This window comes from Thermobia domestica, chromosome 9, assembly GCF_964235325.1.
Source record: "Thermobia domestica chromosome 9, izTheDome1.hap1.1, whole genome shotgun sequence".
NCBI lineage: Eukaryota > Metazoa > Arthropoda > Insecta > Zygentoma > Lepismatidae > Thermobia > Thermobia domestica.
In genome coordinates this window covers 17,101,176-17,127,881 of record NC_137462.1, presented here as the reverse complement: position 1 = coordinate 17,127,881, position 26,706 = coordinate 17,101,176, and the positions used below count along the sequence as shown (strand labels likewise).

General features: G+C 38.6%; 2 protein-coding genes across 2 annotated transcripts; both read right to left on the bottom strand.

The window, feature by feature from the left end:
- Window positions 1–2,236: 2,236 nt before the first annotated feature.
- Window positions 2,237–3,967, bottom strand: LOC145660746 (uncharacterized). The gene has a single exon (XM_081726154.1). The coding sequence runs from the start codon at window positions 3,965–3,967 to the stop codon at window positions 2,237–2,239; it is 1,731 nt and encodes a 576-aa protein (XP_081582280.1).
- Window positions 3,968–4,773: 806 nt separating this feature from the next.
- Window positions 4,774–7,269, bottom strand: LOC145660745 (uncharacterized). The gene has a single exon (XM_081726153.1). It carries the CDS (start codon window positions 7,267–7,269, stop codon window positions 4,774–4,776), a length of 2,496 nt encoding a protein of 831 aa, XP_081582279.1.
- Between the last annotated feature and the right edge of the window lie 19,437 nt (window positions 7,270–26,706).

Genomic DNA, 26,706 nt, shown 5'->3' with positions numbered 1-26,706 from the left:
GCAACCGGCATTGTTGCATACACGTCTTGCCATTCTGCATAATACCTGTATATCTTACGAAAATTCGCATTGATCATGGTTGGGAGATTTGACAGTAATCGCTTCCCAAATACGTTTTTCCACAACCACTAGGTCCTGCGGCAGTACAGGTAAATGGATGTTTCCACCGTGTATCCATAATGAACTCTGACACCTTCTTTCAAATATGATGCGTATTTAAAATGACTTCAAATTTTTTGTTTTAGTTTGTAAATTCTTGCACTGACTGTTAAATGTTGGTGAGAAACGGAAAAACCGGTTGAGAAAACGGAGGAAATGGACCCCTATACATGACCATATAATGAAATGGGACCTCATCAAAGGGGATAAAATGGACCAAAAACCAAACACGTGGTACAACGTATTGCTTACGTATGTATTTTGGCAATTTTGTACCCCTAAAAGGGAACGAGGTGGGCCATCCAAATTTATCATGATAGATATTAGGGTCCGATACTATGATACCAAATGTTTAAGTTGAGCAATTTCCAAAATTTAGGGAGTGGGACAATGTACCTCTCCCAAAAAATTAATGGGTGCACAAATGTATCTATGTCTTATGAAAGGTAATGGACCCCTATACATGATGATATAACCATATAAGATAATAGGACCTCATGCAAGGGGATAAATTGGGCCAAACGCCTCCGAAATTTGAATTTTTGACAACTTTCTACCCATGAAAAGGAACGAAGTGGACTACCGAAATTTATAGTGATACATGTTAGGGGTCTATGCCATTAAACCAAATGTTTAAGTAGCGCCATTTCCAAAATTTAAGGGTTGGGCCAATGTAAGCTTCTCAAAAATTTCAAGGGGTGCATTAATATACCCATGTTTTATGAAAGGTAATGGACCACTGCATACGCCCATATAACCATATAGGGTAATAACATCTCATCAAAGGTGGTTAATTAAGTCAAAACCTCCGAAATTTGTAATTTTGACAATTTTTTAAACATAAAAGAGGACGACATAGACCCCGAATACTACTAGAGGTATATACTTTGGTCCTAGGCTACCATACCCAATTTTTATAGATTTGGCAATTTCCAAAATTAAGGGGGTTGGTCCTATCTAAACCTGCCAAAATTTAGGGGGTGGGCCAAGGTACCCTGCCAAAATCGAGAAGGGGCGATCCTAAGTGCCTCTAGGTCATTGACCCAGGGCCAGTGCATTGACCTTTGACCTATGACGTCACAAATGTCGGGGTCAAATTCCAAACTCGGGCGAACGTCGGTCCCTGCTACTTCAGTGTTACCAATGCCTTCAAACCAGCATATGCTACTGCACGAAACTATGAACTCTACATTAACATCGGTCATCTTTCGATCATTTTATGTTACTCCCTTCCACTCTCCGAATGCTGCAAGGGTGTCTTATCCCTTAACCCAAAGTATGAAAAGCAAACAATATTTTCGCAAACACAGCCAGGAGCAGAGATGGATTGACACAGAACGCACACAGCTCGCTGTATAGATGCTGTTTGTTATGTTGTGTATGTGTGATTGATGCGCAATAGTTGGAGGACCACTGTTATTTTATAAACAGAACTTTATTTCCATAGGAGGTTCATCCACGGATACGCGAGTTGAATAGTGATCGCATTCTCATTCAATAGTAATTTAATTTATCATATATATAATAAGTTGAATAGAAGATATAAGTCAATTAAAGCAATATATACATATTAAGTTTAGATTAATAAAGTTAACTAACTATAGCTATTGTTTCACTTGATCGATTGTTTATAATTGAAACACGAAATTGACGTCATAAAAACACATTGTCTTGCACTATTGCCTTTGATGGCTGAATAAGCATATGCGCTGATTGTTCTTGATACAAATTGCTGTATTGCAATTTTTTTATACGAAATTGGATTGTTTATGTTAAAATGCTAATTTTACGCACCACAAACCACTCGCGCACTCGCATTGTCCATCATGCTCACTTCTGTTCCTCGCGACGAACCCTCTTCGCTCGGCGAGGACACTTCTTCCCCCTTCTCCCTTCCTTAACGGTTGTCTTTGGGGTGAAAGTTGGAAACTGGTACTATTTACAAAAATGCATTACAATGCCATCTTTGGGCCAAGAAAACACACTATTTGGGAAGGGAAATAAGAAAATACTAACATACTCCCCCCTCTTGGTCGGATATGACCAACAAACGATGAGACACTTTCACACATAATTGTCACTGATGGGAAGAAACTGGGGAAGGTAATGGAACCAGTTTATTCACTGTACGTTTGTAAATTCCGCTTGCAGTTCGTACAGTAACAACTCTCACTAGCGAGTCTTTACCCAGATGCACTTCTTCAATTACACCTAAGCGCCATAACAAAGGAGGAATGTTTGCTTCCTTCAACAACGCGATAGTACCTGGGTTTATATTGTTCTTTTGGAAATACCACTTGTTTCTCTGCTGGAGTCCGCTCAGGTATTCCTTCGACCACCGCTTCCAAATCACTTGTAAATATTTTTGCGTTTGCTGCCAACGGTCTAGTCTGTTGTTAGGAAGGTCACTTATGTCTGGCTCAGGGATAGAGGTGAGAGGTTGGCCTATTAGGAAATGACCAGGGGTTAAAATGGTTGTATCGCTTGGGTCGTCGTTCATTTTTGTTATAGGACGAGAGTTGAGACACGCCTCAATTTGCGCTAAGAGCGTACAAAGTTCTTCAAAGGTCAATGTCGCGCCCTTTGTAGTTCTGACGAGATGATGCTTCATAGATTTCACTCCTGCCTCCCACAATCCCCCGAAGTGCGGAGATTGCGCCGGAATGAAATGCCATTGTATGCCTTCCGAAGATGTGAACTCCTCCACCCCTTTACGAAATGTATCTTCTCGTAACATCTTGTATAGTTCTTTAAGCGCATTATTTGCACCTACAAATGTTTTGCCATTATCGCTGTAAATATTGCTGCATTTGCCTCTTCTTGCTATGAATCTTCTCATGGCTGCAAGGAAAGATTCGGTTGTGAGGTCACTGACCGCTTCCAAATGTATGGCTCTTGTAGTCATACAAACAAATACTGCTATGTAACATTTTTTTAGCGTTTTGTTTCTGAAAGTTGATTTGATGTTTATTGGCCCTGCATAATCGACCGCACAATTTAAAAACGCTGGTGCCGGCCGTACTCTATGAGATGGCAATTGTCCCATTTGTTGAGTGATAGGTGATCCCTTGAGACGAACACATGTCACACAATGATGAATAATTTTCTTTGCTAATTGACGACAGTTAGGGATCCAGTATCGTTGACGCACAGAGAATACTAATAATTGTAACCCAGCGTGAAGATGTCTTTTATGCTGATTTTCCAAAATCAGTGTTGCCAGATGCGAATTTGAAGGAATAATGGCTGGATGCTTTCCTTCATATGGAAGGTTACTGTTTTCTAACCTTCCACCCACTCGTAGCACTTGGTTCTCATCCAGTAGAGGACACAAATTTTTGAGAGGGCTACGTGCTGAGATTTGACGACCTGCACTGATATCCTTGATTTCTTGTTTATACTCCCTTTGTTGCACTACTCTGATGCACAGCTGTAGCGAATTGTTTAATTCACTCGTTGATAGACTGCCTGTATTTCGCTCGTTTCCTCTTCTTGTGTTGTGAATGAAACGGCGACAGTAAGCTATCACTCGTACTAGCTTCGTTAGCCCGGAAAACTTGCTGATGACGTCATCCTGAGGCTCTTGTGTAGTCAAAGCTACGACTGGTTTTTCTCTTGCTTCGGGAACGTCTTGAATGCTGGATTTCTTTCTTGAAGAAGGCCATGTGTCCTTGGGCTGTGACAACCATGGAGGCCCCTCCCACCAGATCTTTCGGTCCTGAATGGAAGCAGGTTCGACACCACGAGAGATCATATCCGCAGGGTTGTCTGCTGATCTGCAGTGTTGCCAGTCGCTGATTTGAGTCATGTCCTGTATTTGGGCAACTCTGTTCGCAACAAATGGTTTCCATCTTGTGGGCGGTGACGATAACCAAGCAAGCACAATTTGGGAATCAGACCACAATTATATGTTGTCTATCTAGAACTGCAGCACAGGTAGAAATTTATGAAGTAAAGTTGCGAGTACCAATGCTGCACACAACTCTAGACGGGCTAATGTGATTTTCTTTAGCGGTGCTACTCGTGATTTCGCACACAGCAATTGTGTTTTTGTTTGACCATTTTGATTTGTTGATCGTACCTAGATACATGCTCCATAAGCTGATTCGCTGCTGTCCGCAAACCCACATAGTTCAATACTGACTGGTTCTCCTTCCACTAAAACGAAACGATCCACTTGAATATCTTTAATGAATGCTAATTGCTGCTGCAAGTGTTGCCATCTTGCGTGAAGTTCTGGTGGTAGTTCATCATCCCACGTGATTGGTTCTAACCACAATTTTTGCAGAAAACACTTGTATGTGATTACTACTGGGCTTATCAAGTCTAGTGGATCAAAGATAGTCGCCACCACAGACGCTACCTGTCGCTTGGTGATGCTACTTGAATTTTCAATGATGTCTGATGGCCGATGTTTGATGAAAAATTTGTCCTTGCTTGGATGCCAGGATAGACCTTAGGTGTTGACGCCCTCCACATCTTGAAAGTGGACGGGAAATTCAATTTCTCGATTTTCTGGCGGAATGGCTTCCAACAAAGCTGCACTATTTGAACACCACTTTCGTAAGTTGAATCCTCCCCCGTGAAGCAAAGAAATGAGTTCTGCTTGTAGCCTTAAGGCCTCCTCTGTGCTGCTCGCGCCGCTTGTGATCTTCGCCACAGAATACGTTGCAATGATGTGTCATCGGGATGTACTCTAATGGCGCGATACATTTTCTCTACGTCAGTCGTAAACACTATAGGGTGGGCACGAAATCGCAATACAATGGAGAACAGATCTTGCTGCAACGTAGACCCCACCATGAGAATATCGTTTAATGACTTGCCACTTGTAGATTTGGCTGATGCATCGAACACCACACGGACCTTCGTTGTGGTACTGCTGGGTTTGAACACGGCGTGATGCGGTAGGTAAAAGGCTGCTCTTTTGTTTTCTTCTCTTAACTGCGATTCTTGAATTTCTTTCATGTGTCCCAGTTGTTCGTATTCCTCTAGAAAATTTACATATGACGTTTGTAGCTCGGGTTGACGCTTCAGTTTCCGCTCCAGTTGCTGTAGTCTAACTGTTGCTTGTTGCAATGAGTCACCAAGTACAGATCTGTCTTCACGCAATGGCAAACGAACTACAAATTTGCCTGTCTCGTCTCGCACAAAATTTTTCTGGAAATGCGCTTCACATGCTGACTCTTCGGCGGTCCGAGGGTTGGTGAACACTTCTTCCAGCTCCCAAAAACGACGTAGTTGATCGTGAAGATTGTCTTCGGTTCTGGTGAAGAATGACGTCACTGGACTGTTTCTGTGGCATTCTGATGGGATGCTTCCTGCGATGATCCAACCCAGCTTTGTGTCTTGTAGCACCGGAAGCTCTTCTCCCAGCAACTTCCGCTCCGCTTTGAGTATCCTGAAGAATACTTCCGCACCCAACAACAAGTCGACCTTCCCTGGAACGTTGAAAGTGAAATCCGCCAGTGCTATATTCTTCGGGATTTTCCAATTTTTGCAGTCCACTCTTTCCGCCGGTAAATTTCCAGTAATGCGTGGCAACACTGAACAACTGATGTTTGCCTGATATGACGTCACCATTGACTGTAGTGCGATGTCAACACAAAACCGTGCTTCTGACGCAGCATCGTTTATGCCTTGAATGGGCATGTGTCTTCTGTGCTTCTTGAGACGCAGACGCTGGACCAATGTCTCCGAAATGAAGTGGCTCTGGGATGCGCTATCCAGGAGGCCCCGACTTGTAATCCACTGTCCATTGCTGTCCCTAACCTTCACCATGGCCGTGGAGAGTAACACCTGTGACGTATGCAACCCTTTAAGTGTGCAATATGAACCCTGAACATTATCTTGCTCCTCTTGGGATCCATTGGGCGTGTTGCTGCTTCTGTTATTCACTGTCTTTCTTCCCTCTGAAGACGATGACTCGCTTGATTGTTTATTATAATGCAACAATGTATTATGCTTCTTGCCGCATTTTTTGCACGAACTCGATTTGCATTCGCTTGCTCGATGATTTTCCCGCAGACAGTTAATACAGAGATTATTCTTGCGAACACACTCAATCTTTTGTTTGTCACTCGCTTTAATAAATGATTGGCATGCAAATATAGGATGAGCTTCCTTGCAAAACTGGCATGCACGAGAAACTGTGGACACATACGCCTTTGTATGATTGCCCTTAACACCCTTTGTTTGAGATTGATGTACTCTTGCCCCCTTTACTTCACTTGTGTTCGCAGTCATTGTTTCCAACCCTTGACATCTTTTCTCCAAAATTGACAGGAATTCGTCAAGCGTGGGGAATGGTGTTTCAGTTTTGCGTAGCTTCCATGCTTTTCTACTGCTATTGTCTAATCGTGACACAAAATGTTGAATAAGAATGATATCTAATAGTTGACCATCTGTTTTGAGCGCTTGTAATGCGTTCATGTTGCTTGCCGCGGTGTTTACAAACTTCCTGAGTTCTGCTGCGTTTTCCCTTTGCACCTGGCGAATATTAAGGATCTCCTGAATGTACGATGCAGCTATTAGTGGTTTATTTGAGTACCTGTCTGACAGTAATTTCCATGCTACAGTGTAATTTGCTTCTGTGATGGTCAGATTTTGTACTAATTTTAGCGCTTCCCCTTTCAAAGATGATCTCAAATACTGCAGTTTTTGAATAGCGGCAATGTCTTTATTATTGTGTATAAGTGATCTGAATGTGTCTTCATAGGGAAGCCACTGTTTGTAATCCCCGTCAAAGTGAGGAATCTCAATCGCGGGCAACTTTATTTGTGTGTGTGTATTAGCTCTTGATGCGTCATGATCTGAAGACTGATTCTTGTGTTCTTGTTTCGACAGAAGCGTTTGCAATTGTGCCTTTACACCGAAATACAAGTTTTCGATTTCTACCCCTGTGTTGTCGGTATCATCCTCTTGCTCGATTTCAATGGCATCTTGTATTTCTTGCAGTTTTAACCACACCCTGTCCAGATGCTCCACCCGTGCTTTAATGTCTTCCACATTTTGTTGGGCTTCATGGAATTCATTTATAAATGTCTGTATGCGCGAAATTTTCCCTTTGTACGCAGCTCGTTGGCGTAACAGGCGTTGTGTCTCACTCATTTCTAAATTTGATTTAAACAAACAAGGAAAATAAAGGATGAGCCAGATAAATACTTACTGACCTTTGGTTGTAAAGCTCCTGCCTGGATGCTGCTCTGCTGCTGCAATCCTGGACCTCTTCTCTCTGTCTGGATGTGATGTGGCACCACTGCACTGACACTGACGCGCGGGAAATGCTCTACCCGACGCTCACGTACGCCGCCATGTTGCTATTTATTACTGTCACTGAATTTATTTGTTCACAAAAAACTGTCCACACACTAACTAGTTTTCTCCACTCGCGTATCCGGCCCTGAGGACCAATGTTTGTTATGTTGTGTATGTGTGATTGATGCGCAATAGTTGGAGGACCACTGTTATTTTATAAACAGAACTGTATTTCCATAGGAAGTTCATCCACGGATACGCGAGTTGAATAGTGATCGCATTCTCATTCAATAGTAATTTAATTTATCATATATATAATAAGTTGAATAGAAGATATAAGTCAATTAAAGCAATATATACATTTTAAGTTTAGATTAATAAAGTTAACTAACTATAGCTATTGTTTCACTTGATCGATTGTTTATAATTGAAACACGAAATTGACGTCATAAAAACACATTGTCTTGCACTATTGCCTTTGATGGCTGAATAAGCATACGCGCTGATTGTTCTTGATACAAATTGTTGTATTGCAATTTTTTTATACGAAATTGGATTGTTTATGTTAAAATGCGAACTTTACGCACCACAAACCACTCGCGCACTCGCATTGTCCATCATGCTCACTTCTGTTCCTCGCGACGAACCCTCTTCGCTCGGCGAGGACACTTCTTCCCCCTTCTCCCTTCCTTAACGGTTGTCTTTGGGGTGAAAGTTGGAAACTGGTACTATTTACAAAAATGCATTACAATGCCATCTTTGGGCCAAGAAAACACACTATTTGGGAAGGGAAATAAGAAAATTCTAACAGATGCAAGAGACCCATGGGCAATTATAGTTACCCTCTTGTTACAAGGCGTTCAGTCTAATCGTAGGCCTACCTATCAAGGTCAGTTCCGGCAATTGAACATTGAGTTGACTCTTTGAAAACAACAATAGCATACAACAAGTCTCTTCAGTTTACTTTTCACGAATTTTTTTCTGCTTCATGCGTACAGGTCACGTATAGCGTTGATTTAAATGACATGCTGTGTCAAGTATATATTCTCAAAAAGATATGAGTACTCCAAAGGGAAAAACATGTAGCTATTATTTTCCTTTTCCTATTCGCCAGTGGAAGTGTGTATGGCTATTTCAATATCCTTCTTGTAGGATGCAGTTCCTCGTTTTAGTTGACCTTTTGGCTATGAATAACGCCGCGACAAGTCGTGGTTATGATAGTGACGTATTTTCGCCCGGTGATATTATAGAAATAATAAATAATGTATACTACGATGCTTTTGAAACGGACGACGAATGTAGTTTGTAGGAAGATTCTATCATCAATTTATGTGACACACATACTTCTTCTCATATAGCCTCACTGCTGAGCGGGACGTTAAACTCAAAATCAAGACTCAACACATACCTGTTTCTATTTTAAAAAATATTGTGTAGTATACAATATGCCGAATTCAAGATGGCTGCCGTGATGTTCACTAAATCATTTAACTCATTTTCTACACCGATTCCAAATTGTAACATTTGCTTCTCCTCCGTCTGTGCGTCTCTTTGTTACTGGCCTATCATGATACATTTTTTCTATTAGATATATATATGTCAAACATGGCACACTCTGTCGCAAACATATGATGTGTCACAAATGAGTTCATATTCTCATTTGGGAGAATATTGAAGTTCAAGTTGAAGTGTAAAATCATAATCTTTTACATTTGAAACAATATTGTGTGATATGAAATATGGCGGAATTCAATATGAAGTATGGCGGATGCCTACCACGGTGACCACACTCCAAATCAATATAGTTTTTTCAATAATACCATTTGTAACATGTATTTTTCCTCCGTCCACGCATGTTGTTATTATTGTTCTGTTCCAGTACTTTTCAGTAATAACCCAGGAAAGATATCCTTTCATATCGGACTAATTAAATGAAAGCTGAATTTCTCAGTATAGGTGTTTCAGACTAAACCTTAATACACACTAAACGTCCCCATCGATTCGACGCCTCATTCTCAAAATAGCGTCTAAAGATGGCGGTACAAGAAGTTGTTACTTTCTCACATTTGTTCCTATATCTTGAACACACAAATGTGGATTATCATCATCTAAACGTTTTTCCGCTTTCATTTCGTTTTTCTTAGTTTTAAAGTGTACCTTCTAACTATAAATAAAGCTCTCACGTGAAGGGAGGATAAAATTGATTACATTTTTGATTAATCTTTGCGAGATAGGGTAGCCAAAGTGCCACTAACGGTAGTGACACTTACTCAATCCTCTCCTGTGTGATCACTAATAAGGATACCGGTATGATTTTTTCTATGCCAAATATGATTCGACCATAGTTTATCCTGATGGTATGTTTTATCTGAGTGTCACATTTGAGCCTAAAGGGAAAAATAGAGTTTTTTCGAGTTTCGAAATTTCCTCTCAGTTTTTTCAGTATGATTTCCTTCGTTTTAGAGAAATCTACTTAGGACTTGTCAAGTATATACCACACATAGATACCTAGTTTTCAGACCAATTAGACAACTCACAATAAGTGTTGTAAACTAGGGAAATTAAAATGACCTTATTCTCCGGTCAAAAATTCGAAATTTATGTTTATAAATCCGTACCTATACGTACGAACGCAAGTCAACTTACACCAGTCGAAAATCAGTCCTTACTGAACAAAAGTACAGATCGGTACAATTTGGTAGTTAGGGCGTACGAAAAATTCCAATTAAGATCCTAAACCTAGTTTCTTTTTACTTTTTTCTTTACCATATATTTTTTTTAAATTAGAAGCTTCGTTTCTTAGATATCGACATGATACTTGTGGAATATATTATTGATGTATATTTTAAGACAGTTGAGTTTATTTGGTAGCAGTGTTTCCAGCCATAGAAAATTTTAATTTCCTATTACAGGAAGAAAATTTGGAAAATATCCCAGTTTTCCCTTTATAGTTTCCATCTTGTTGGCTACATTGGAGCACACATACCAGTATCTAAAAGCCTCGTGTTACGCAGCATAAAAAGTTTCACTTGGATAATTAAGTGAAGTACAGATGTTATTTACAATAGATCTTGTTCTCTAAATGGAAAAATAATTGTGATTTTTTTGGTATTTTTTAAAACGACATGCTCAGTTTATTAAATATCGTCATGATACTTCTATGTTGTATTATTGGGTGCCAAGGTTTAAGAGTTTTCGTCTGTTTGGTAGCAGTGTCTTCAGTCACAGAAAATTGAAATTCCCCAACACTCGAGTTTCAGAAAACTATTTTATTCCTGGTGAAAAACCGGAAAGATAGTGAAGGATAAAAGTAATTGAAAGTGTCATTGATTCTGTAGCAGCTGATACCGAACGTAAACATAATTGTTACAATATATTTTTTTATTTGCGAGAACATCAGCACAGTTGGGAGATCTGTGGATGAAATTAGATTCCGAACCTTCAATACACTCATTGAACATATTGATAGTAATTATGAATGTCTGGTTACTCTGACATGCAGTTGAAGCAAAATCTTATTTATCACTATGGAGAGGGATTGCTCATAACACATGGTCGGACTTCATATGGTAGAGAAGTAATATTCACATTTACAGGCTATGCCAATAAGTTGTTGCATGAAGCATGGTAACGATACACAAATAATAATAATAAAACAAACATGGAAGAACTTAGAGTCGTGCAAAAGCAGTAGTAATGATTAGAGAAGACATCCGAATTCAACCACAAAATATTGAATACTATACTCCTTTGGATGAACAAACAATAAGTGGTAATGAATTGGTTCCTGAATCCATGAAACTTTTGATTCGTGAAATAACAAAAGAGAGGAACAACGATGACAGTTGAGCAGCTAACCGTAGGCGTTCGGTGATAGCTCAGCTTATCATTTCAGGTTGTCGGCCTAGATAATTTATTCCTTCCTTGAAACCAGCGATAGGTGTACACTGCTTGCGTTACTATGCATCTAGACAACTAAAATATATTTTGGCTAGTCTTGGAATAAGTGTCCTATACCAAGAGATAAGACGATACGAATTTTCAAGAATAAATGCACAGGAGTAAACAAAAAGTAAGTTAATTTATTCAGTTCGCATTTGACAAGGCAGCTTTTATTACATGGATACTTGAGTGTCACAATACATTTCATAGTATGGGAGGAATAAAAATACGCACACCTCCAGAAGTAGTTGAAAGAGCTGAAATTTCCAGAGTCACTGAAGTTCCCAAATCTGATCATGTTGCTAGTCTTTGTAAAGAAACAATCAAAGTCAGGCCAACCAATTTAATGTGGGAATCAAGATTTCGATAATGAAGGATGTATTATCAGGGACATTTGACAAATTTTATGTTAAAAAGCTATATTTTCTTGACAATATATGTTAAGCACTCATTTCTTAATTGTCTTCAATACCTTTATGAAGTTATTTTATGGACATCTTGACAGCAAATTCTCTGTTGTTCACTGAATAAGACACGTCTCATCGAAAAACTTACACCATTGTTGCTGTCTCAGAATATTAACGTTTGGTTCCTACAGTCTCACCTTCGTGTCTTACCAAGAATTGATATGTGTGCTACACAGCAGTCAGTTGCTTTTGTTGGTAGAGACACTGCTTTGTTGGCAATTATGATAGGACGCTCAAAACCAGAAAATCACATCTACTTTGTAAAACCAAAATCTACCACAAGGAACTAAATGTTACGGTTAGGGATGATTGGTAAGAAAATGGAGCCTCTTTCAACTTCGATACCTGCATTACATGTATCGTCAGCAAGGGGTTGGTCTCCGTCTAAGAGTGGGTAAGGTGTGCGAGATGAGCGGCCAGTGAGTTGGTGGAAACGCTTCGAGTATTTTGTGGGATGAGTGGCGATGGAAAGATCAGTGCAGGTAGTGATCCAGCGACGGCGTTTATAAGCAAAAATGTAGTTATGGACAGTGCGTTGATACTGACGGGGGAGACGGAGAGAGTGAAGATTGCCTGTGTGAGTGTAGTCTCTATAATGTGCCCGGGAATATCTGCTAAGTGTTAGATAATGAGGAGGAAGAGCTGGTTTGTAAGTATGAACGGTGTGAACTGGAATGTTTTGGGCAGAGGCAGTGTTGATGGCAGCAGTAATAGTATCGAGCGCAACATGAAGATCGTCTTCTGTAGTGGATGCCTGGACAGTTTCTAGCTGATGTTCGAGAATGGTGCGGTAACAATTCCAGTTGGCTTTATTAAACATTGGATAAGAGCGAGGAGGTTCAGAAGTAATACCAGAAGCAGGACGTGGCGTTGTGATGGTAAGAAGTATCGGTACATGATCAATGCCAAGAGGATCTAGTACATCAAGTCTACAACGGGTTTGGAGATTAATAGAAGTAATAACAACATCTGGCCTGGTGTTACTACTAGGTCGAGTAGGTTTAGGTAACGGATGAAAGTGTTCTAAAGTACGTGTTAGAAAGTAATTGCGAAAATCTTACTGTTGACGGGGGGTGCGACTTTGAAAATTAAGGTCAGCTAGAATGATGTAAGTGCGATAATTGTCTGAGATATATTGAATAAACTGATACAGAAGAGGATGTCCAGGACGAATATAGATTGTCGCTACCGTGATGTTAAGTTGTTTAAAATATAACGTAGTAACTAGATGTTCCGGTAATGGCTGAAGGGGAAGAGTAGCAGGACGGAAAGGAAGAGATGGTGAAAATCCGATAGCTACTACGCCACAAGCCCTTCTTGCTGGAGTCTGGTTATCGTGTTGCAGCATGGTATAACTTGATAGGTGTACTTGCTTGCAGGCCGTAAGATGAGTTTCGTTTAAAAGGAAACATGTAATGTGTTCTTTAAAGAGGAGTTGTTCAAATAAAATCTTATGTTGCGGTTAAGAACTAATGTTCATAAAGAGAAAATTAATATCCATAATAATTAAAAGCGGTATGATGTGTGAGAGAGCTTTAAACATCAGTTTGCAATGGATCAGAATCGAAGTAAACAGTTTGGCCAGAATAAGTAGCTGCGAAATTGATGTTGTGGATGATTTTGGCAGCTTGTTGAACTTGACAGAGGATATGGTAGCGCAATAAAGGATGAATATTTTGAAGTGCAACAGTTATAAAAGATAAGAACTGTGTAATTGTGATTGGCTGACAGACATCGTGGGGAGCAGAAGCTGTTTCAGTAAAATGTGGTTTCAGTGGTAAGGTTAATTCAGGCTTGAATGGATCCGCAGTAGGTTTTGCGCTGCATTTGTAGCTGTAAGTGGCATGTGTAGTTTCGTTACAAGTGTAACATTTAGGAGTTTCTTTGAGATTAGTACAATTGCGGGTGCTGTGAGGGCCATACAAGAAACCACAGTTAAGTTAATTAGGACATGAAGCTGTCGGATGGTCATTATATATCTGGCACATTTCACAGCGCACAGGAAGAGGTGCAGGAGATCGAGATGGCTCCTTTTGATGTCTTTCTGTGTATAGATGATTTGATATATACTTGTCCCTGGGATGTATTTGGTAATACGATGATACAGCTTCGTCAGATTTAGGTATTGAGGATCGTAGTTGGTGAGCAGAAATGAATGAATAGTAGGTTTGACAGATGTAAAAGTAGAAGTTTTAGCGTCCAGGCGATGAGATGAGTTTGAGTCAGTGAATGATTCATTGAGGGTGTGATGGTGCTTTGCTTGAGGTGACTGAGGCTGATTCTGATGAACTTCGCTACGTGAAGTGCGTTTGGAGCTCTCCCTTCGCTTGTCGGTAGATGCTGACGGAGCGGAGGGGCCCAAAGAACGATTAGTAGAACCGTGAGTAGCCATGATGATGAGCACAAAAAAAAACACACACACACAAAACAGCTAATAAGGTATGGTAAGCAGATAGAAGCGACCCATTCGAATAGTGGCTTAGGTGAGGAAATGCCTTAGTCTAAACGTGTCGCAACGAGCTACCCTTGGCTGAGATAAGTCTGATAGCTCTTGCTTAGCAAATATCTGACGAGCAAGTTCCAGGATCGAGAAAAGGACTACAAGAAACAGCTGATGTGACTTGTGGTACGTCACAGCTGGTAAGTTGAGTTCCGAACAAAAAGATGTTTTTATTTTTTTAGTGCTAGCCAAAGCCTAGCTTCCTTTTAGAGGGCTACACCCTCTCTTAGGTGACAGAAGTAAAGGAATGGTTATCTAAATAGGAGTCAGACGTAGGTGGGCTAAGGGTTGTTTATTGATTCATTCGTTTTATTATTTCAGAACAAGGATATTATGATCTTCTCGATCATAATCATATGTGAATGGTAGGGATATTTGAAAACTTAAGAACATAACAACAGTAACATAATAATATAAATATACGTGTATACAAAATAAAATAAGGAAATGATAAAGCCAAAGATGGCAACATTATAAGCACAAGATTTAGAAATGAGATTGATTATATAAATGGATAAAGAATGAAGTTACAATACATATACATGGTTATTGATTAAGTGATATCGGGATGTTAGACTACCATCTAGATTCAATTTAGAATGAGAGTGACAGATGGGGCGATGTGCGATACACGAGACAACACAAGGTACAAGGTACAAGGTAAAACAAAAGCGTGTCATCTTCTGCCTAGGGGCTGCTCTAGGCTGATGAAGACATGGGGAGGCCTGTTAGAAATAAAAGGTGTTACTGTGCAGTGAAGGATGGAAAGATGTGGAGGAAATGAGCATGAAGTTGGTAGTCTTCGAGCAGAAACAAATCCGGATGGTAAGGTGGCATAGTATTGCAGTATAAGGTGAAAAGCAGACAAAGTGGGGAATGAGCGTAGCGAGAACGGACAGGATGGAGTGATGAATTTCTGCCTAAGAGATTCGATATGGTGTGTAATGCTTGGAAAGGTGATGGAGTGCTCGGGTCGGACTGGGGAGCTGTATGCGGTGTGCGATTCGGAATGCATGGCTTTCTAGTATGTGAAATTTTTCGTAAAAGGTAGGCGGAGCGGTAAGCCAGGCAGGAAAACCCTATGTAAGGACGGGGAGCATAAATGCCTTGTACGTATTGAGAACTGTAGCTGGTTTGAGGCCCCAGGTAATTGCTGCTAAGACACTTGAAAAGGTTTAAGTATTGGTAGGCTTTGGCAGCGACTTTCTGGAGATATGTGAGATGCTGGCCATAGATGATGCCAAGATAGGTAACGGTGGGAGTGGGAACTATGGGAGTATCGTGGATGTGGAGAGAGAGCAACGATGGGTTTCAATAGACTGTGAAGCGTTTGCGTGGCGGAATGAAAGTGAAGGCTTGTGTTTTGGTTGGATTTATACAGAGACTCCACTTAGTGCACCAGCGAGTAAAAGATTAATAGCTTCTCGCAGGTCCTGAGTAATCTGGCTAATAGTCTTTCCTAAGGCCAGCAAAGTGTATCATCTGCATATTGAAAAATATATATGTCAGGAGGAAGCGGAGGAAACTCTGCTACAAAAAGGATGTACAAAAGCGGTGAAAAATCTTAACCCTGAGGTACTCCCGATAAAAGAAAAATTTGGTTGAGACAACTGACCGTTAATGGAGACGTAAAAGAGGCGAGCAACTAGAAGGTGATAGATGAAACGGATGTAGACAACGGGAAATTTGAGATGAATGAGCTTGTGAAGAAGTGCCAGATGCCAAACTTTGTCAAAGGCTTTTTCGAGGTCAAATAACAGAAGGCAAGAAGGTTTGACGGAATTATAATTTGAACTGATGAGACTGGTGAGGCGAAGAAGCTGATCGTTGATGGAATATGAAGGTCGGAATCCTGCTTGGTGAATGGGAAGAATGTGTTTAGTCTCGAGATATGGATGTAATCGTTTAACGATAATGCGTTCCAGATCTTTACTAAAAGTGGATGTCAACTGTATGGGACGGTAAGATGATGGGTCACTAGGAGACTTCTAGGGTTTCAGAAACATGAGTGTTTTGGAACTTTTTCAGTCTGTCGGAAAAAAGTCTGTTCGAAGGATGAATGTGTAGATGAGTGCAAGCAGATTGAGAAGTAATAGTGAATCCTCTTTAATGTGGCGATATGTAATATTATCAAAGCCTGGAGCAGAATTTGTTTTGCGATTGACAACAGCCATGATTTCATCGGTAGTAATAGATGTCGTTAAGAATGTTGTGGAAGTGAATGATTGACTTCAGGGTGTAATTGAGGAGATGCGAGGTTCAGGCGATCTATTGGATGCGGAGTGACGTGAGTGGAGGGTGCGGCAGGTGTAAAGATATCTTGCAAGTAATCTGCAAAGGTGTTAGGTTTCTCCAGATCAGTTTGAAGTGGGACAGTATTATGAAGAAGAGGATAAGAAGGCTTGGTGTATTTGCAATATACCAAGGCTTGGTGTATTTGCATGACACCTTTTCCAGAATTTGGTTGGGTGGCTGGTTTCGTTGAGATTGTTGCAGTTCTTGTCCCAGTTCCACGGTTTGTACGCTTTGATGTAATTGCGAACGGTGCGCTGTAGTTGAGTGTGACGATGGAGTGTTTCAGGGTTCCTAGTACGGAGATAATCACGATATAACTGACGTGAGCAGCGAATCATTGACAAATATTGAGGTGGAAGATTTGGTTTATTAGTGAGTAGAGTAAGTAGTTGGAATAGACAGTTCGGAGGCAGGACTGAGAGTCGAGGTTATGGTAGTGATACTGTCGTACAATTGCTCTTCTGTAGCAGGTGGTGTGTGATGTTATAAAGATCTGAGAGATGTAGTCGCGATATTTGTGCCAACCAGCTTTATCGTATCGAAGTGTTGTCCGTGGATGCGGTAGATTAGTTGATTGAGTGGCGTGGGTATGACGATACGTCAACTTAATAGGTGCGTGATCGCTGCCAAGCAATGCTAGGAGTTCAACGGTGCAGTGGGAAAAAGTGTTGGAAGTGATGACTATATCGGGAGTTGTCTGAGAAACAGGGCGAGATGGGGATGGTAAAATGTGAATGATGCCTGTTGTAGTTGAAGCGACAAATTGTGTGAACCTTCTGCGTTCGTTATCTGTGCGGCTGTAAAGATTTATGTCTGCCATGATTATGTAGTGCTTGTACGTGTTGGAGATATCCTGAAGAAAACAGAGTAGAATCGGATGCCCTGGTCTGATATAAATGGTAATGAGTGTGATGGCTATATTCGGAAAATACAATGTTGTTATGACATGCTCAGGAAGATTGAGAATCGGGCTAGAGTGGCGTCTGAAAGGTAGGATATGATAAAAGCCAATTTTTCCCCTCCGTTGGTTCTCTGAGCGGGAAGAGTGGAGTCATGGCAAAGGATGTTATAACGTGCGATGTGCCTAGTATCCGTTCGTTTGAAAAAGGTTTCATTGAGTACGAATGCAGTAACTTTTTCTTCTAATAGAAAAGTTTCGAAGAGAAGTTTGTTTTTGAAAAAGGATCGGATATTAAGAAATAGAAACACTAAAGCCATGACGAGGTACTGGAATAGTTGGCGTTTAAGAATAAGATGGAAGGTTTGACGTATGAAAATGGGCGTCGGTATTGAATAGGTGGCATTGAAAGATACGTGGAAGATGATACAGGCAGCGTGGATGATTTGTTGGATGATGTGTGGACGGATAAAAGGGTGAATGTTTTGCAAGGCAAGTGTGATAATGGGAGTTGAATGTTTTGCAAGGCAAGTGTGATAACGTTAGTTGAATCAATGGGGAAATCAGGTTAGCTACTAATTCAGGAGGAGTACTTTCGGGTTGAGATTTTATTTTGCACTTATAACTATAGGTAGGATGTTGTTCGTTGCACGTAGCACAGCGGGGTGAGAGTTCTAATTAGGACACGTACGTGTAGGGTGAGTGCCGGTGCATTAGCCGCATATAGCAGTGTTGCGACAGTTGGAAGGAAATGAGTGTGTCGATCTTAGCGTTCTTTCCAAAGATTTCAAAAGATGTCTTGTTACGGATGGTAGTTACGAAGTGTAGATCTGTGGATTAAAGCATTATCCCGTTGCGGGATTTAACGACTTGGGTAAGATTGATACTTGGAAGGTATTTAAGAAGTTGAAGAACTACGTACTTGACATTGTCGTATTTGGAATCTAAGTTTTTAAGAAGAAACCAATGAAGCTATGGTCCTGGTGGGAAGATTTGGTGATGGTGCGGATGTTGAAATGACGAAGAATGAGCAATTTCTGTGTCCATGTCAACTGAAGTTGTTTCACTTAGATGCTGTTTCTTTGCTGGCGGTGAGTTCACTAAACGCTCGGCATTGCTCTCGGAATCAATAACGCTGTGTCTGTGCATGCAGTAGGTGAAAAATATTTTTGCGTGAAATATTGACGTTTGTGTTAAACGAACTTGCCGAGAACTTGCAACAATTCGACAGATTCATTCTGCTACATATGTGGGAAAGTGATTTTCAAGGGACCAAGTAGGCCATTGTCACCTTTCCTGAAGACAGCCTACCATCTGTACTTCGGGTGTAAAATCGGTGACCTGGATCGAGTTTGGGCTCCAAAACAAAGTTGTAACTCGTGTGCGTGTACTGTCACAGGATGGTTGCAATGTACACATAAATCGATGAAGTTCGCCGTACCTATGGTTTGCCGCGAGCCCCGTGATCATGTTTGAGAGTGTTACTTCTGCCTGACTAATATAAAACGTTTCTCAAAAAACATGAATCATAAAATGCAGTGTCGTAATTGGATTCCGCGAAGAGACCTGTGAAACATGATGTTTGCCAGCATGTACCCGTACTACAAGACTCATACACCCTGTGCAGTGTTTCATCCGATGAAGAACCTGCTGCTTGTGAGGATGTTGCACAATCTTTGAGTACACAGTCAGATCCAGTGCCTGACACTAATGAACCACATGTGATAAGTCAGGAAGAGGTGAATGATCTGATCAGAGACTTAAACCTTCCCAAGTCTAAGGCCCTGTTGGTTGCATCACCACTTCAACAATGGAATCTACTAAACCAAGATGAGAATATATCGATGTATAGGAAATGAGAGGTGATCCTAGTTTCTAATTTTACAAATGATGGTGATTTTGTGTTTTGCAGTGACATTCCATCGCTTATGGGACAACTGAAGTTGAACTACAACAATGAAGATTGGAGGCTATTCGTAGATTTCTCTATGATAATTCAGGCACTACAGTGGTAAATGGAGTGTGAATATGTTGGCAGACTTATGTTGGAATGTGACATGCGAGACACCCTGTAGTAATTACAAGAGGAGTAGAGAAACCAAGTGACACGCAAGTGTTAAACTTTAACTGTTTATGCAATTTTATCTGCATAATTTATACTGATATTTAAATTATAACCTGCAAATTATTATGTGTGGAAAATAGCATATTTGGGCGGATATTGAAACCTCCCTCCTCCCTGAAACCTGGTACATCCTGGAGAAAAACGAGTTACGAATTCAAACTCAGGAGCCCGAAACCTATAGGAATCACATATTTTCGTTCGTGCTAGCGAAAACAAGATTCATTTTGCCGACCAGTGTTATAACTTACGTAAGAACAACTACCATTGTCACTTTCTTTACGTAAAACTTATGAGGTTCATTATCGCTATCTGAGACAATATAATCACTATGTTCGTTATCTACATACCTTCTCAACAAAGCAATCAAGGGACGTATTCACAAGCAAGATACATTTGTTTCCGTTATCAATGCGCAAACACAACGTAAGAAGAATGATTAATTCAAACAAACACATTTCTGGACGTATGTATTAATTAACTTCAAGAAGGAAACAAAAATATAAAGTGAATTCTGTAAAATGTACTAAGGATACATAATGAACTTTTCACATCAGTGCAGTTATATATAAGGAGAATGCTCATTTGGAAGAAATCGAAAATGAAATGAAATCTTTGAGTTTTACGTCCCACGGTTATGCCGGTTAGGCTAAAGGAGACGGTGATTATGAGGAATGAATGAAATGGTGGAATGAAGAAAATGGGAGAACCCCGAGAAAACCCACGCACACGGTGTTTGTCCACCACAAAGTTCACTTGGCGGGAAGAGGGTTTGAACCCAGGACCCCATGTACCAGAGGTGAACGCTCTACCACTAAGCCACCGCGGCCCCGTTGGAAGAAATCGATAAAGAACTATAACAACAATACGAGTAACATGGAATACTTTTGTTTATTAGCAAATAAATATAATAGAAAATGACACTCGTGGGAACCAATGCATCTGGTAATAAACAAAAGTACTTTTATGTTTAGGAAGTAAGTGTTAAGCAAACAGGAAACGTTAAGGATGCTTAAGTGATAAAAAGAACAATAAAGTAAGAATTGCATAATAAAGTAATATTTAATTTAAAAAACACAAACGTGGGAAGTCAAGCTGCCAAAGTTAGCTGTAGTGTCCACTGCACATAGCTGGTTGTCTTAGAAGTAAAGGTGAGACCAAACGCATTATGATTGTTTTGAAAACGAAAGAATACATACTTTACTCAATTGAAAACGAATGATAAAAATGTTATACATATGTTAATTAGAAAAAAACAGGAATTATCTATGATTGCACAGTTAAGGATAAGAGTCTAATAAAATATTTTTGTAGGAAATAAGTTTACAAGTCCAACCTAATAAGCAATTTTGTAATATTTAATGTCTTTGAAACCCTTTGCTGGCTTTAACAGTATGTTTCTTTTATTGTTTAGATTCCACACACTTTGAAAATATATATATTAGTTTATTTATAATAATACTCATGGCTGAAAGCAACAAAAAGGGAAAGGTATAGAAGATATAATTGTTAATAAAACTTGTATCTTAAAAATATGTCCCCTTTCTTGTATTTGGAAAATTAATCTTTATTCTTAAAAGTTTAGAAAAGCATATGAGCACCATAAGAACTTCAACCTTAATTTCGTCGTAAGGAATAAGGTAACAAATGTTTTTGCTCTCTAATCTTTGTTGCTTTTCCATACATTTTCAACGAAAGATATGTTGAAAATTTGTAATTACGTATTGTTGTCTTCCAAATACTTGGTTTGCCACGTAATCTTAAACTACAGTTAAGAAAAGCAATACCTGTGCTAATACGTATATCACATGTCACATGAAAGTCATCCATATGTATTTGCTTTCACTGTATGTATACATTAAATATTAATGACTCTACATTACATTTCTACTTGAAACTTAGTATAGAAGCAGCTATTATATATAGTATTAATGAGTTATTCTAGATTTTTCACTCATATCTTTTTCAATTTCATGCTAAATTGAATTGTCATTAAAAATAAGTTTGATAAGGTCACTCATAAAATTTGATATAGCACGCATTAAAATTTAAAATGTGCATAATCGTTACTGCTCCTCTGGTGTTTACAAATACATTTTCCAAACATAATGTAGGATATGGTGAATATAACGTCATAAAATTTGCGAATATTTTTCCTATGTCTTATCAACTTAAGCTTGCTGGAAAAACTTAATTAGAAGCTTTATATGAAAATTACTAGAGTACGATAAAGGTAATAAATCTCGAATCTCCACGTAATAAAATTGCAAACGTATTTTACCATTAAACTTGCATGATTAACTGTTAATAGTATAGAAAGCATATTTGAAGCAAAAGACTATAAAATGTTGCCAGATACTTAAGAGAGGATTACTTTATACAGATTCGGTTCATTAGTATGGCTTTCGCTAACATACAATCATTACCTTTGTTTATGAACTAAATTTTAATATAGTAATTATTAGTATTTCATGGTCTTCCGTTGACAATTGACGGATTTCTTGCTTTGGATTGAAAAACATATAAGATAAAGTTCTTGAAGTGCCTGATGAAGTACACTTTTATGCAGAAAATTAAACAATCAAATTATAACCTGTTCATAATTGCAAACACAATCAAAGATTGTTGAATATGTACAGCATTGTGACTTTAGGTAAAGGATTTATGACAATCATTTAGGAAAAAAGTGCGAAGAAGAAATAATGACTGCTACTGGGAGATTAATAAGCTTTCTATCAATTGCTTCAATCATTTGTTATACACTTGCTAAACCAAATGGACAGCTACCAAGTAAGTTACAATACCATTACAATAGATGCAATGTCATGTGTTGCAAATTCGATTTAGGTTTTGGTTTCAACAGTGATAATGATCGAATAGAAAATAATATATAAAGTAAGAACAATCAGAAACCACATGAGTTATTTTATTGATTATTTTATTCTAATATACCACCAAATTACGGGAAAAGTTTTAGATTGTGGTGGAAGTAAAGTTATAATTTCACCAGGGGTTTAACAATATATTACAAGGTATAACAAGATTTGTTTAATTTTATTTTATATATCATAAGTCAATGATCCGTGATTAGCTAGTACAAATGTAACACATAATGCAAGATTTGTGTTATAGTATTTTGTTACATGATGTAGATATTACAGTTTTTCATTGTTTGTCTTTTCTCACTTATTATTTGTACGTTGATTTTTTTCGTACAAAGCATTTACAATTCGCCTTACCTTTTTTATTGTTGTGATAATTTGTGACTATTATTTCCAGTGGCGTATTTAGGGGGGTGGCTTCCGGGCTTGGACCCCCCCGAAATCTTACTTAGTATAGTAAAGTAAATGAAATATCTTGCAGAATTTTCCCATTTCCAGGCAAAGCCCCTCCCCGAAAGTTAGCAAAGCCCCTCCCGAAACAAAATCGTAAATACGAAACTGATTATTTCCCTTAAGTCTTTTTGTTCTTTTCGCAGCATCATAATTCGTTTTGCTATCTTAAGGTGTTCTTTTATTGCTAGTATAGGTTGTGCTACATTTATTCTGCTCTAGTATGTTTTAATCACATTTTCGTCAGTTGCGACATTGTATTTCTTGCATTGAAAAAAAAAAATAGATTTACCAGCGTTGTTTTCTCCTTGTTCCATTCTCATCTTTCTTTCCTTCCCACTTGCATATGCTCATTGTGACAATTTTCCTTTTACTTCCGCCAAACAATGTCATTTGATTGATTTGATATTTCGATTGCAGAACCCGATAACAATACGGATTTTACATATAAATCGGACAACTAAGAGCGACATAGCTTTCAAACATTTCTTTCAATTTATCCAAAACATTTCGTGAACAAACATTTCCAAAACAAACAACAATGAAAATAATTCTTGGGAGATGGTAAACAAGAAATAGGGTTTCATTACTTCTTGGAAAACAGGGAAGTATATTCTATATTACTGAGCAAATGGCGATAACTGCTCTTCTGTTCTTAGGAGATGCAAGTTTTCGAATCACGCCTAATTTAGAGGGATCCATAATGTATAAAGTGATGCTTCTTTCATAGAATTTGGTAGGGTTAAACAACATTTGTATTTTAACATGATGCAAACCTTATCTGAACTCATCAAAAATCGAACGTGAGTGTCAAACAGAAAGGTCAAAAACACTAACCACTTAGCCATGATGCAGCAGAAAACTTGCATACTTTATATATATGCGACAAGAGAGCTTGTTAGTTTGGCGACATGTCTTATATTTTATTATTTCTATGGAAGCGACAAGTTTGGATTTCAAATCCTGGGTCTACGGTTTCCCTTTTCCAGTTTTGTTCAATTCTATTTTTCGAAATTAAGCATTGTCAGCACCGGCATTGTGTGAACCTACAGTGTAAAGTACAACCCAAACCACAATAATGTGATCAATCCGCTTCCATCGGGAGAAGAACCCAAAACCATGTAGAAGAAAGTGCATTCTGTTAACTCACAGGGAACAGAATAGTTTCATTTTTAATTCGATGTACATCAAGAATATATATGCCACCGTTTAAGATAATGTTTAGCAGTAAAATATATTTTAAATCTTTTTACCGAACGTATTTATGTAGCCAGCCAACCTGTATCTCATATATTACCGAGTGTTTTATCTTATTTTTGTAAGTAAAGAGCTACTTGTCTGTTACCAATAATCGAAAATACGTAATAGTCAAAAATATGCGAGAGATATGGAAGATATCTGTATTGCATAAAATATTTTTCCTTACGGAATATTTCTGTATGGGGTATGAATGCAGTACTTCATGTTTATAGGTGCAGTGATACTGCTTTGAAACTATTGCAAGTGCTATAGGAACTCTATTACAAGTGCTTGTGCTATAGCGCTATTATCACTGTGAAACCTACATACCCATATATTTCAGAATTTTTTTCATCACGGATTGTGATGAACTTTATAAATATTAATTAGTTAGTGTTAATAATTACTAAAATGGGGAAAATAGTTTGATAGTACTAATAAGTGTGTCTGTAGAGGGTGGGTCGAAATCGACCCCTTGGGAATACCGTGGCTAATACTCTGGGTAGTTTTCGACTCAGTGGGAAGATATGTGTAGGTTCTGTGTATATGTATTTACCTATAATGTGTAATTTTATTTTATTTTAAATTGTTTATATATCATCTTCCATGTCTTCATTCGCCTTTCCTTTTTATATCCACGTCTTTTTAGCTATTTCTGTTCCTCATAGATGTATACTTGTCTCTGTATTTTCTTTTTACATCAGCCTAGTTTATGAAAAATTTTGAAATGACACCTGGAAACAAATCTTTGTTTTAAGGAATTACAAATACTTTTTGAAATATCTCTTTACTATTATTAATAATGCACATGTACAACATTTTTGAGTACATACAGTACAGTAAAGAAAGCAATGTTTTTTGTCAATGTACTTTGTAGCCACTACTAACTGTTAACATGCATTGTAGTTGGTAAGTCCATACACCTCTCAATAACTGCACTTGTGAAACTTTTGGAAGTATTTGTCGTGCAAAAAGACATTACAACGAGGACAATACCTACTTTCGTTTTACACTACGCAAATCTTCTTTCTTCTGTCAATATTTTGATGATGTGGTCCACATTGTCTTACCTTACACTAGCTTCAACTTCTTTGGGCCAGTACAGAAAGTGTTTGCGGTCATACTGGTAAACCTATAACTTTGCCATGTCTACCCATAGTAATTGAAATGCTTCTAAACTGTATCAAATCTCCACTGTACCCATGTTTTAGTGCCATTATCCAACAGTTTACCACTACCACATCAATCATCCAAAATAGCAAAGGAAAGTACACTATTTACCTCTTATTGCGATTTTATAATATTGTAAGTTTAGTTCTAGTCTATGCACGCTACCCATATTAGCATTGTATAAAGAAACGAGAGCAGGTAACTAAATTCTGCCTCCAGCTGATGACAAGCTTTTAGACTTTACCTTCAGTGGCGCAACACCATCACAGGAAGACAGTAATGTAACCACATTGTTATCATTTACTCGAACAGCTGTGACACCTCAATTCTTTCCAACTTTGAAATAATATGTGGTTCTTTGTTTCTTTTGCATTTTTTTTATATCTACCATTGGGTAATTTTCATGCCTTGTCGACCTAACTGTAAGAGTGGGCACATAACACCGTCGGTGAAACTCTTCAACTAACTTGAAGGATGTGAAAAACTTTTCAAAAAAGAATGCAAATGATACTTGAGAAAAAATTGTGCTACCATATCAGCATATTTTGTAGAATAGAACCACCAATATCAAAGTTTTTGACGTCAGTATGAGTGTTCCTGTCCTTTCCTTGATACACATTCAAACTTATCATAACCCAGTCGAGTAGAGAACACCTATATTTTATAGACCCAACATATTTTCCTTCCAAAAATTGTTTAGCTCCGTATATTTTGTAATACGGAATAATTGATTCGTCAAAGGAAACAATATACTCTAAGGGGAAATTCGCAATAGCATGTTTGTTGAATTGCGAATCTAATGAACGTAGTTTCGAAACTCGGTCCTTCATGTCTAATTGTTATTTACCACTTGAAATTCTGTCACATTTTCGTCGAACCTGATACGTCTCATTTAGTTACAAACCAGAATATTGTGAGCGTCACGTACATTTTTCTAGTAAATATTTTAGAAGGCACAGGTACGTAACCACTCAATGTAAGAATAGCAAGGAAAATAGGAAATTAGAGGGGGCGCGATGAGTCAGTAGTGGAGCGTTCAACTCCGTTGCTTGGGGTACCTGGTTCAATCCCAGCTCACGCCGTGTGAAATTTGTGGTGAACAAGTACCGTGCTCGTGGGTTTTCTCGGGGGAGTGACGTAAAACAACTATTTCATTTCATTTCAAAAATACGAAATTCCTTACATGAAAGAGAGAAGCTATGCTTTTCTTTCTCTGTTATGTAGATATTTTTTGAAAGTGTATAGATTGCTGTTAAATAAAATTGTTCTTGTAATACGTTAGTAGTTCAGTTGCTACTGATAGTTTCTGTGTATATGGGAAAATG

Bases quoted from the DNA above. Each gene is read 5' to 3' on its own strand.
- LOC145660746 (XM_081726154.1), bottom strand. From the start codon at position 3,967: ATGACTCAAATCAGCGACTGGCAACACTGCAGATCAGCAGACAACCCT.
- LOC145660745 (XM_081726153.1), bottom strand. From the start codon at position 7,269: ATGAGTGAGACACAACGCCTGTTACGCCAACGAGCTGCGTACAAAGGG.